This window comes from Cherax quadricarinatus, chromosome 62 (genome assembly GCF_038502225.1).
Source record: "Cherax quadricarinatus isolate ZL_2023a chromosome 62, ASM3850222v1, whole genome shotgun sequence".
Classification (NCBI taxonomy): domain Eukaryota; kingdom Metazoa; phylum Arthropoda; class Malacostraca; order Decapoda; family Parastacidae; genus Cherax; species Cherax quadricarinatus.
This window is the reverse complement of record NC_091353.1, coordinates 18473980-18486351: the sequence shown is the minus strand read 5'-3', so window position 1 is coordinate 18486351 and position 12372 is coordinate 18473980. Positions and strand designations below refer to the sequence as shown.

The following is a 12372-nucleotide window of genomic DNA, read 5'->3' as shown; positions in this document are numbered from 1 at the left end:
GTTTTGTGTGCGAGGGGCTTGGACTTCCAGCGGGCATGCGTGAGCGTGTTTGATAGGAGTGAATGGAGACAAATGGTTTTTAATACTTGACGTGCTGTTGGAGTGTGAGCAAAGTAACATTTATGAAGGGATTCAGGGAAACCGGCAGGCCGGACTTGAGTCCTGAAGATGGGAAGTACAGTGCCTACACTCTGAAGGAGGGGTGTTAATGTTGCAGTTTAAAAACTGTAGTGTAAAACACCCTTCTGGCAAGACAGTGATCGAGTGAATGATGGTGAAAGTTTTTCTTTTTCGGGCCACCCTGCCTTGGTGGGAATCGGTCGGTGTGTTAATAATAATAAAAAAAATGAAAACAACCTTGAAATGGAGCTCAAAGTATGGGAAATGTTTGATTTTTGCCGATGTTCAAAAGCAAACAAATTATGTCATTTTCCAATAAATGTCCAAGTAGCCATTCTGTTCCGCTCCATTCTCTCTACATGTCTGAACCACCTCAACAACCCTTCCTCAGCCCTCTGAACAACAGTTTTGGCAATCCCGCACCTCCTATCTTCCAAACTACAAATTCTCTGCATTATATTCACACCACACATTGATCTCAGACATAACATCTCCACTGCCTCCAGCCTTCTCCTCGCTGCAACATTTATCACCCATGCTTCACACCCATATAATAGCGTTGGTAAAACTATTTTTATTTATTTATTTATTTATTTTTATAGTTGTATTTGTTATTTCTTGGTCTCATTAATAGAATGAAAGACATATTACAGAAATAGAGATGATTTTGATTGGTTTTAGTACTGGAAATGGCTTGAAACTGAGCTCAAAGTAGCGGAAATGTTAAATTTTTGCCAATGTTCAAGAGTAAACAAATGACCTCACACGTCTAATTCAGTGGAACCTCAAAAATTGAACTTAATCTGTTCCAGGAGCTAGCTCTAAATTCGAAAAGTCTGAAATTCGAAGCAATATTTCCCATAAGAAATAATGGAAATATTACATGTACAATTAATCCGTTCCAGAAACCCAGAAATATTCACACAAAAAATACATTTTATAGAGATTAATTACAGTTTTACATACAACAAATACTATAGTTTTTAATTATGTATAGTAATACATATAAAATAACATTTTTACTTACCTTTATTGAAGATTGGTGATGGCATCTGGAAGATAGGGAGGAGGAGAGAGGGAGTTGGGGTTAGTGTTTGGAAGGAGAATCCCCCTCCATGAGGACTTCAGGTAAAGCTCTCTCTGGGGTTACTTCCCTTCTCTGTCTTTTAATGCCACTAGGACCAGCTTGAGAGTCACTGGACCCATCTCACAAAATAACTGTCCACAGTCCTCTGTTTCTGGCGCCTCTTTAACATTTCCCTAAAATGGGACATGGTTCTGTCACTGAACTTGTTGCAAAGATGGCTTGTTTCAGCTTGCTCAGGGTGGTACTTCTACACAAACATTTGGACATAATTCCACTTGGCACAACTCTCCTTAATCTTTGAAGAAGGCACCTCATCCACTCCCTATATTAACACCTTTCACAACATCAGCTTCCTTGATTTGTTCTTTCTTTGCCAGGATAGAACCGATGGTCGACTTGTTTTTCCCATACATCCTGGCAAGCTCAACAAGTCTCACACCACTCTCATACTTCTGTATTATTTCCTTCTTCACATCTATGGTGTTTCTCACTTTCTTTACCACAGGGGTACCACTAGCAAGTGTCTTTTGGCCCATGGCAGCTTATTTCACAGTCCCACAAGCACTAAACACAACGAAATAATCGTAAAATGCGTGAATGAATGCGCAGGTTAGTGTTCACTCGAGCATAAACAAAGCTAGACTGCTCACGGCGCCTGCGCGGGGACGCGGACAGAGTGGGTGGCAGACAGGTCCTGTACCCGGCGGTCCAAAAATAGGGGCGCGTTCGATAATAGGGACACAGTTTGTCCGAAAAAATGGTCCTATTTTCGAAACGTTCGATTTGTGGTACGTTCGATTTTTGAGGTTCCACTGTACATACCTGCTGGTGGGTCTAATATTTGTTTGCAAATGTGCTGATATTATTTCTACAATTATTACAATATTGCATAACAGTAAATCTTCTATTTATTGTTTTGAATAAAAATTCATTATGTGAATAAAAAATCAAAATGGAATTCATTAGTAAAGACTGAAAATGTAACTAATGAACAGAGGAAATGTTAGTTTAGTGCCAGGAATGCCTGCATTGTTTATTCTGGACCCTATTTTGAAACTGGAGTGTTTTGAACTTGGCATTAAATTGGCCAAATTACCAATTTCCAATCACTTTATTTTGTAGTTGAAACAGTTGACTTGGCGAATTATTGTGCTCAGTTAATAGAATAGAAGTAATACTAGTGAAATAGCTAAGAATTTGGTCGACTGGAATAATGTAATTGGCCTAAAATGCGAGTCAAAGTCCGCAAAATCGCCGATGCATAAATATCACTGACATCAAAATTCGCGAGAGCATAATTTCGTCAATTTTCCGTCAAATTTTGTACCTTTTGTTTTATTGCCTTCAGAAAAAGATTCTCTACCATTTCATAAGAAAAAATAACAAAATTATTTTTTGAAAATTCTTGGACACTGGTGCACCCTTTGAAATTTGGCCTCTGGACCCTGAAAGGGTTAATCCCATCCATCACTAGAGATGGGATTAACCCAACCGGTAAAGAGCTTGTCACTCTTTACTGGTTGAGAGCCTCTATGCAGAGGCAAATATTCCATCCTTGTCCGATTGCCCTGATGCTCATTGCCTTCTCTGTTAAGTTCTCTCTCATGACCTCCACAATCCTTCCATGTATAGGATAGTCACTGATGTTAGTAGACATTCTTTATTTGTTTGTCGCCCCTGTTTACTCCGTCCCTGTTTTGTTCACCTGCATTTGTTCTTGTCTTCTCTTCAGTTACCATCTTTCTACAAGTTCTGACTGTTTGACGGGCTGGAGTTTTGAGACTCTATGACCGCGGGTTCAATCCCGGCCGGGGGTATGGTTTTTTCTGACTGTTTGTGTCTGTTCTTTCCCACTGCCATGTGCGAACACGGCTGCCTACAGTGGCTTCTCGCTCTCTCTTTCTTAACCACTACCAATCTCATTCTCATGCCATCACAGTGTACACCATCACCACAGTGTTTCCAGACAGCATCATGCGAGGGCGTTCATTATCCTTGGCTAGCATTTTTACGGCTGAATTGTATGCCATTCTCGTAGCACTTATCTGTATTGTATCTGTGTCATCATTTGTGGTCGTTTCAGACTCCCTTAGTGCTTTACAGGCTATACGAAAATTTGATGCACCTTATCCCCTGGTTCTTCATATCCAACTTTGGTTATGCTGTATCTCTAGCAGACACAAAGATATTTTTTTTTGTTGGGTCCCTGGTCATGTTGACATACAGGGCATTAAACAGGCAGACACGGCTGTGCGGTCAACAGTTTATGACCTCTCATATAGAGGTGTTCCATTCACAGACTATTTTGCTGTAATTTCTGCCCACCTTCGCACCAGTTGGCAACAACGTTGGTCTGATCTGCTCTATAATATACATTCTATTAAACCGAGTATAGGTTTCTTGCCATCTTCTTATCATCAGTGTTGAGGTTAGGAGACTACTCTCTCCCGTCTTTGCATTGGCCTCACTCGTCTTACTCATGGGTATCTCTTGGAGAGGCACCCTGTTCCACTCTGTGAGAATTGTTAGGTTCCAGTTTCTGTTGGACTGCCCACTCTATCAATGAGCACACAGAATTTACCACCAATGTCGTTACCGCTCTACTGCCCGTACTTTACCTTCCCTTCTTGCTGATGGGCTTTCCTTTAACCCAGACTCTCATTGGCTTTTTGACAGCAACTGATTTACTGCACGAACTCTGATGATGATGCCTCTAGTACTCCTTGGGGCCCTTTCTACCTCAATCTCTAGCTACCCTTTACCCCTGAACTATCCACTGCTCCGCTGCATTCCATGACCTAATAATCATCCCTCTCCCTCTTGCTGCTCATTACCTCTGCATCCTTCCCTGCCTGGTGGCACTGTATGACCCTCAGTTATAATAATAATAATGTCCAGCATGGCTGAGAAGTGTAAATCAGCTGACCAGTCATGTGATTTCAAAAGTGCAATAGGATGCTTAGGTAACTACTGATAGGTTATGTATATATATTTATGCAACCACCCAGGGAGGTACTACCGTCCTGCCAAGTGAGTGTAAAACGAAAGCCTTTAATTGTTTTAAATGATGGTAGGATTGCTGGCATTTTTCTGTCTCATAAACATGCAAGGTTTTGGGTATGTCTTGCTGCTACTTCTTACACTTAGGTCACACTACATATACATGAACAAGCATGCATATATATATATATATATATATATATATATATATATATATATATATATATATATATATATATATATATATATATATATATATTTTTTTTTTTTTTTTTTTGCAGAGGTGCTCAGAATACAACAGTCTAGAAGCATACACATATAAAGATACACAACATATCCCTCCAAACTGCCAATATCCCAAACCCCTACTTTAAAGTGCAGGCATTGTACTTCCCATTTCCAGGACTCAAGTCCGACTATATGAAAATAACCGGTTTCCCTGAATCCCTTCACTAAATATTACCCTGCTCACACTCCAACAGATCGTCAGGTCCCAAGTACCATTCGTCTCCATTCACTCCTATCTAACACGCTCACGCACGCTTGCTGGAAGTCCAAGCCCCTTACCCACTAAACCTCCTTTACCCCCTCTCTTCAACCCTTTCGAGGACGACCCCTATATATATATATATATATATATATATATATATATATATATATATATATATATATATATATATATATATATATATATATATATATATATATATATATATATATATATATTTATTTATTTTTTTTTTTTTTTTTTTCAACAAGTCGGCCGTCTCCCACCGAGGCAGGGTGACCCAAAAAAAAGAAAGAAAATCCCCAAAAAGAAAATACTTTCATCATCATTCAACACTTTCACCACACTCGCACATTATCACTGTTTTTGCAGAGGTGCTCAGAATACAACAGTCTAGAAGCATACTCATATAAAGATACACAACATATCCCTCCAAACTGCCAATATCCCAAACCCCTACTTTAAAGTGCAGGCATTGTAATTCCCATTTCCAGGACTCAAGTCCGACTATATGAAAATAACCGGTTTCCCTGAATCCCTTCACTAAATATTACCCTGCTCACACTCCAACAGATCGTCAGGTCCCAAGTACCATTCGTCTCCATTCACTCCTATCTAACACGCTCACGCACGCTTGCTGGAAGTCCAAGCCCCTTACCCACAAAACCTCCTTTACCCCCTCTCTTCAACCCTTTCGAGGACGACCCCTACCCCGCCTTCCTTCCCCTATAGATTTATATGCTTTCCATGTCATTCTACTTTGATCCATTCTCTCTAAATGACCAAATCACCTCAACAACCCCTCTTCTGCCCTCTGACTAATACTTTTATTAACTCCACACCTTCTCCTAATTTCCACACTCCGAATTTTCTGCATAATATTTACACCACACATTGCCCTTAAACAGGACATCTCCACTGCCTCCAACCGTCTCCTTGCTGCTGCATTTACCACCCAAGCTTCACACCCATATAAGAGTGTTGGTACTACTATACTTTCATACATTCCCTTCTTTGCCTCCATAGATAACGTTTTTTGACTCCACATATACCTCAACGCACCACTCACCTTTTTTCCCTCATCAATTCTATGATTAACCTCATCCTTCATAAATTCATCCGCCGACACGTCAACTCCCATGTATCTGAAAACATTCACTTCTTCCATATTCCTCCTCCCCAATTTGATATCCAATTTTTCTTTATCTAAATCATTTGACACCCTCATCACCTTACTCTTTTCTATGTTCACTTTCAACTTTCTACCTTTACACACATTCCCAAACTCATCCACTAACCTTTGCAATTTTTCTTTAGAATCTCCCATAAGCACAGTATCATCAGCAAAAAGTAACTGTGTCAATTCCCATTTTGAATTTGATTCCCCATAATTTAATCCCACCCCTCTCCTGAACACCCTAGCATTTACTTCCTTTACAACCCCATCTATAAATATATTAAACAACCATGGTGACATTACACATCCCTGTCTAAGACCTACTTTTACCGGAAAGTAGTCTCCCTCTCTTCTACACACCCTAACCTGAGCCTCACTATCCTCATAAAAACTCTTTACAGCATTTAATAACTTACCACCTATTCAATATACTTGCAACATCTGCCACATTGCTCCTCTATCCACTCTATCATATGCCTTTTCTAAATCCATAAATGCAATAAAAACTTCCCTATCTTTATCTAAATACTGTTCACATATATGCTTCAATGTAAACACCTGATCTACACACCCCCTACCCACTCTAAAACCTCCTTGCTCATCCGCAATCCTACATTCTGTCTTACCTCTAATTCTTTCAATTATAACCCTACCGTACACTTTTCCTGGTATACTCAGTAAGCTTATTCCTCTATAATTTTTACAGTCTCTTTTGTCCCCTTTCCCTTTATATAAAGGGACTATACATGCTCTCTGCCAGTCCCTAGGTACCTTCCCCTCTTTCATACATTTATTAAACAAAAGTACCAACCACTCCAACACTATATCCCCCCCTGCTTTTAACATTTCTGTCATGATCCCATCAGTTCCAGCTGCTTTACCCCCTTTCATTTTACGTAATGCCTCACGTACCTCCCCCACACTTACATTCTGCTCTTCTTCACTCCTAAAAGATGGTATACCTCCCTGACCAGTGCATGAAATTACTGCCTCTGTTTCTTCCTTAACATTTAAAAGTTCCTCAAAATATTCTCGCCATCTACCCAATACCTCCATCTCCCCATCTACTAACTCCCCTACTCTGTTTTTAACTGACAAATCCATATTTTCCCTAGGCTTTCTTAACTTGTTTAACTCACTCCAAAATTTTTTCTTATTTTCATTAAAATTTCTTGACAATGCCTCTCCCACTCTATCATCTGCTCTCCTTTTGCACTCTCTCACCACTCTCTTTACCTTTCTTTTACTCTCCATATACTCTGCTCTTCTTATAACACTTCTGCTTTGTAAAAACCTCTCATAAGCTACCTTTTTCTCTTTTATCACACCCTTTACTTCATTCCACCAATCACTCCTCTTTCCTCCTGCCCCCACCCTCCTATAACCACAAACTTCTGCCCCACATTCTAATACTGCATTTTTAAAACTATTCCAACCCTCTTCAACCCCCCCACTACTCATCTTTGCACTAGCCCACCTTTCTGCCAATAGTCGCTTATATCTCACCCGAACTTCCTCCTCCCTTAGTTTATACACTTTCACCTCCCTCTTACTTGTTGTTGCCACCTTCCTCTTTTCCCATCTACCTCTTACTCTAACTGTAGCTACAACTAAATAATGATCCGATATATCAGTTGCCCCTCTATAAACATGTACATCCTGGAGCCTACCCATCAACCTTTTATCCACCAATACATAATCTAATAAACTACTTTCATTACGTGCTACATCATACCTTGTATATTTATTTATCCTCTTTTTCATAAAATATGTATTACTTATTACCAAATTTCTTTCTACACATAGCTCAATTAAAGGCTCCCCATTTACATTTACCCCTGGCACCCCAAATTTACCTACTACTCCTTCCATAACATTTTTACCCACTTTAGCATTGAAATCCCCAACCACCATTACTCTCACACTTGATTCAAAACTCCCCACGCATTCACTCAACATTTCCCAAAATCTCTCTCTCTCCTCTACACTTCTCTCTTCTCCAGGTGCATACACGCTTATTATAACCCACTTTTCACATCCAATCTTTATTTTACTCCACATAATCCTTGAATTAATACATTTATAGTCCCTCTTTTCCTGCCATAGCTTATCCTTCAACATTATTGCTACTCCTTCTTTAGCTCTAACTCTATTTGAAACCCCTGACCTAATCCCATTTATTCCTCTCCACTGAAACTCTCCCACCCCCTTCAGCTTTGTTTCACTTAAAGCCAGGACATCCAGCTTCTTCTCATTCATAACATCCACAATCATCTCTTTCTTATCATCTGCACAACATCCACGCACATTCAGACTTCCCACTTTGACAATTTTCTTCTTCTTATTCTTTTTAGTAATCTTTACAGGAAAAGGGGTTACTAGCCCATTGTTCCCGGCATTTTAGTTGACTTTTGCAACACGCATGGCTTACGGAGGAAAGATTCTTATTCCACTTCCCCATGGATATAAAAGGAAAATTAATAAGACCAAGAACTATTAAGATAAAATCAAAGAAAACTCAGATGAGTGTGTATAAATAAATGTGTACATGTATGTGTAGTGTGACCTAAGTGTAAGTAGAAGTAGCAAGACGTACCTGTAATCTTGTATGTTTATGAGACAGACAAAAGACATCAGCAATCCTACCATCATGTAAAACAATCACAGGCTTCGTTTTACACTCACTTGGCAGGACGGTAGTACCTTCCTGGGTGGTTGCTGTCTACCTACCTACTACCTACAATATATATATATATATATATATATATATATATATATATATATATATACACACACACACACACACACACACACACACACACACACACACACACACACACACACCTCTCTGGGTTTTCTTCTATTTTCTTACTAGTTCTTGTTCTTGTTTATTTCCTGTTATCTCCATGGGGAAGTGGAACAGAATTCTTCCTCCGTAAGCCATGCGTGTTGTAAGAGGCGACTAAAATGCCAGGAGCAAGGGGCTAGTAACCCCTTCTCCTGTATAAATTACTAAATTTAAAAAGAGAATCATTTTTCTTTTTGGGCCACCCTGCCTCGGTGGGATATGGCCAGTGTGTTGAAAAAAAAAATTTATGCATGTTAAAGGTTTTTATTATACTGTACTGTAATCTTAGCTAGACTTGACATTATGGAGTTTTTTTTTTTAATTCTTTAAAATCTCAGTAACTGAGGTTAATATTGTTCCATCTTTTGAAATGTTTATTGATTTCCAGCAAAATGTTTTGTTTGATTTAAGAATTTGAGAAATTCAAGTCACAAAGAGCTTTGAATGTTTCTCATTATTTCCTGAATTTAGGCTTATAATAGAACTGTTTGCCTCATCTTCTACTTCTTCTTATACCATGAAAATTCTTAGTCATACCTTTTGCTAGTACATACTTGTACTTCTTTTGTAAACCATCAATTGATCCTTTCTTTTAGTTAAGATTTGTTTTATAAGTAATTGCAATGAATGTATAGGAGCCTTTGAACCAAGTGAGAGAGTAATTGTGGTAGGGGACTTGAATGCTAAAGTAGGAGAAACTTTTAGAGAGGGTGTGGTAGGTAAGTTTGGGGTGCCAGGTGTAAATGATAATGGGAGCCCTTTGATTGAACTTTGTATAGAAAGGGGTTTAGTTATTTCATATTTTAAGAAAAAGAGGATAAATAAGTATACACGATATGATGTTGACAGTAGTTTGTTGGATTATGTATTGGTAGATAAAAGACTGTTGAGTAGACTTTGTACATGTTTATAGAGGGGCCACAGATATATCAGATCACTTTCTAGTTGTAGCTACACTGAGAGTAAAATATGGGATACAAGGAGAATAGAAGCATTACATATAAACAGCTATTTTTTTTTAATCATATGAAAGGTACAATAAAATCTAAGATACTTAGTTCTTTTACTCTCAAGTAATGGATCTTTAGCCAAAAATCTGAAAAAGTTTAAAGTATCAGCAGTCACCTTGGTTGTTTAATATATTTATAGATGGGGTTGTAAGAGAAGTAAATGCGAGGGTCTTTGTATTAAGAGTGTGATAAGTTTGTATTTTGGAAGCTCAGAATTCTATTGTAGAAGCTACTGACTCCTATATTAATGTAAGACATTAAATGTGTGGTGTATGTTAATATTAGTATGTCATAGTAATAATCTTTACAAAAATCTGAAAAAGTTTAAAGTATCAGCAGTTTGTATTAAGAGTGTGATAAGTTTGTATTTTGGAAGCTCAGAATTCTATTGTAGAAGCTACTGACTCCTATATTAATGTAAGACATTAAATATGTTAATATTAGTTGTCATGTAATAAACACTGGTCACTTGAATCAAAGAATCCCACTTGGAGATGTAAATGACTGAAAGAGGTAAAGATGGAGGATGTGTATTTTGCCCTGTAACAGAAGTGAATCTCAGAGGCTGAATATACAGTCCCTTTATGTATGTCTCCATGTGGGTTACTCCAGGTCCATGTTGCTAATATTTGTATTAACATTTGCTCTATTCTCAGGTGAAGGATGTTACCCTGGGCTCCATCCTCTCATTATCTCCTCGTGGGACAGATACACAGTTGTCCAAACAAGTGTTCTCCGTGCTCATATCACTGGTCTCTCTCACCTGGTCGTTCACCTCGTACCATCGTTTTTCCAAACTGGGCGGCCTCACTATCCTCAATGCACTGCCATTGCTTTTTGCCATATTCTTCCAGGTTTGTATGAATGTTCTTTGTTTTTTGAATGTCTCCCTTCGAGGGGATGCCATGATACTGGTGAAGGGCTCTTGATGCACGGAGTTGAAGTTACCCTTCTCATTTCAGTAAATAAGCTATCCTTCTTGAATAAAGTCAACATGGTAAGCAACAGGAATGGTGATTGCTGTCATCTTAGCTGAAAGAACAGGGTTGAATGTCCACAAAATAATAATGGAACAAAGAAAGGCAGATGAATGAAGATGGAGGCTTGTGCCATCAGAGAAAAAAGGAAATGCAGGTACTCATTAGGAGGTAAACAGATTACTTATTAGATGAGAAGTGATCTAACTGTAGAATGAGCCTACCCCAGAGTGATTCTCTGTAGCAGAGTGACATTCAGTTAGCTACCCTTGGAACTGAACTCTTCATTCAATTGATTAAATAAAATATTCTTTACTCTTGACCAAGATCTGTAAGCCACTCATCTTTTTCTCTTTTCCCCACTAGTTACCCCATATCTTATTTTCATTATTTTGTCATTATCCTTCCTTCTCCCTTCCCTTCCTTCTCATTATACTCTCATGTTGACCAATGAAAAAATAGTGTGATTTAAGTCTTTCTAGTTTTATGGAGGTTATATTGAGAGGTTACCATTATTATTAGTGTTTTTTGTGAAATTCAACCTGGAAATACTGTATATACAGTAGAACCCAGATTAATATATAGGTTACATTCCTGAAAAATCAGCATTTTGTTCACACTAGCATTAACTGGAGTAAAGAACGTATTGGAAAAAATAGGCTTATGTTTTTGGTACCTCAAAAAGAGGCCAATTTTAAATTGGCTATAGAAGTCAAAATAAAAAAAAATTTCCTTAGTCTGTTTGCTGTTTCTTGATATGCAAGTGTGTGAAAAGGGTTAATGTTGCCCTGCATGACTTATATGCATAGCTGTGACCCTACTGAGCTGATGTGCATAGCTGTAGCCCTACTGGGCTCATGTGCATAGCTGTAGCCCTACTAGGCTAATGTGAATAGCAGTGGATTTTGCATTATTGTGGATAACTGTGAATTTTCTCCATGGGAAAGTGGAACAGAATTCTTCCTCTATAAGCCGTGTGTGTCATGAGAGTTCATTAAAATGCCAGGAGCAAGGAGCTAGTAACCCCTTTTCCTCTATACATTACTAAATTGAAAAGAGAAACTTTCATTTTTCTTTTAGGTCACCCTGCCTCAGTGGAATATGGCCAGTGTGTTAACAAAAAAAAAATATAGGTAATAGGTTGGTAGACAGCAACCACCCAGGGAAGTACTACTGCCAAATGTGTGAGACAGAAACCTGTAATTGTTTTACATGATGGTAGGATTCCTGGTGTCTTTTTCTGTTTCATAAACACAGGATAACAGGTATATCTTGCTACTTCTACTTACCTTTAGGTCACACTACACATGCATGTACTGTACACACATATATTTACACACCCATCTGGGTTTTCTTCTATTTTCTTAATAGTTCTTCTTTATTACCTTTCATTTCCATGGGGAAGAGGACAAGAATCCTTCCTCCATAAACCATGTGTGCCATAAGAAGCGACTAAATTGCTGGAGCATGGGGCTAGTAACTCCTGTGTAAATTACTAAATATAAAAAAAAAAAACTTTCATTTTTCTTTTTAGGTCTTCTTGCCTCGGTGGGAGATGGCCAGTTCATTAAAAATATTTTTTTTTTTATTATCACACTGGCCGATTCCCACCAAGGCAGGGTGGCCCGAAAAAGAAAAACTTTCA

The 12372-nt window shown here is 38.4% G+C and overlaps 1 protein-coding gene across 1 annotated transcript in view; it reads left to right on the top strand.

Annotated features, from left to right (window-relative positions):
* LOC128687208 (uncharacterized) overlaps positions 1-12372 on the top strand; it is a 274565-nt gene that overhangs the window by 127683 nt on the left and 134510 nt on the right. Inside the window, exon 8 of the mRNA XM_070098520.1 lies at positions 10407-10604. Within this exon, the coding sequence (XP_069954621.1) occupies positions 10407-10604 (198 nt within the window). The remainder of the gene's footprint in view (positions 1-10406; positions 10605-12372) is intronic.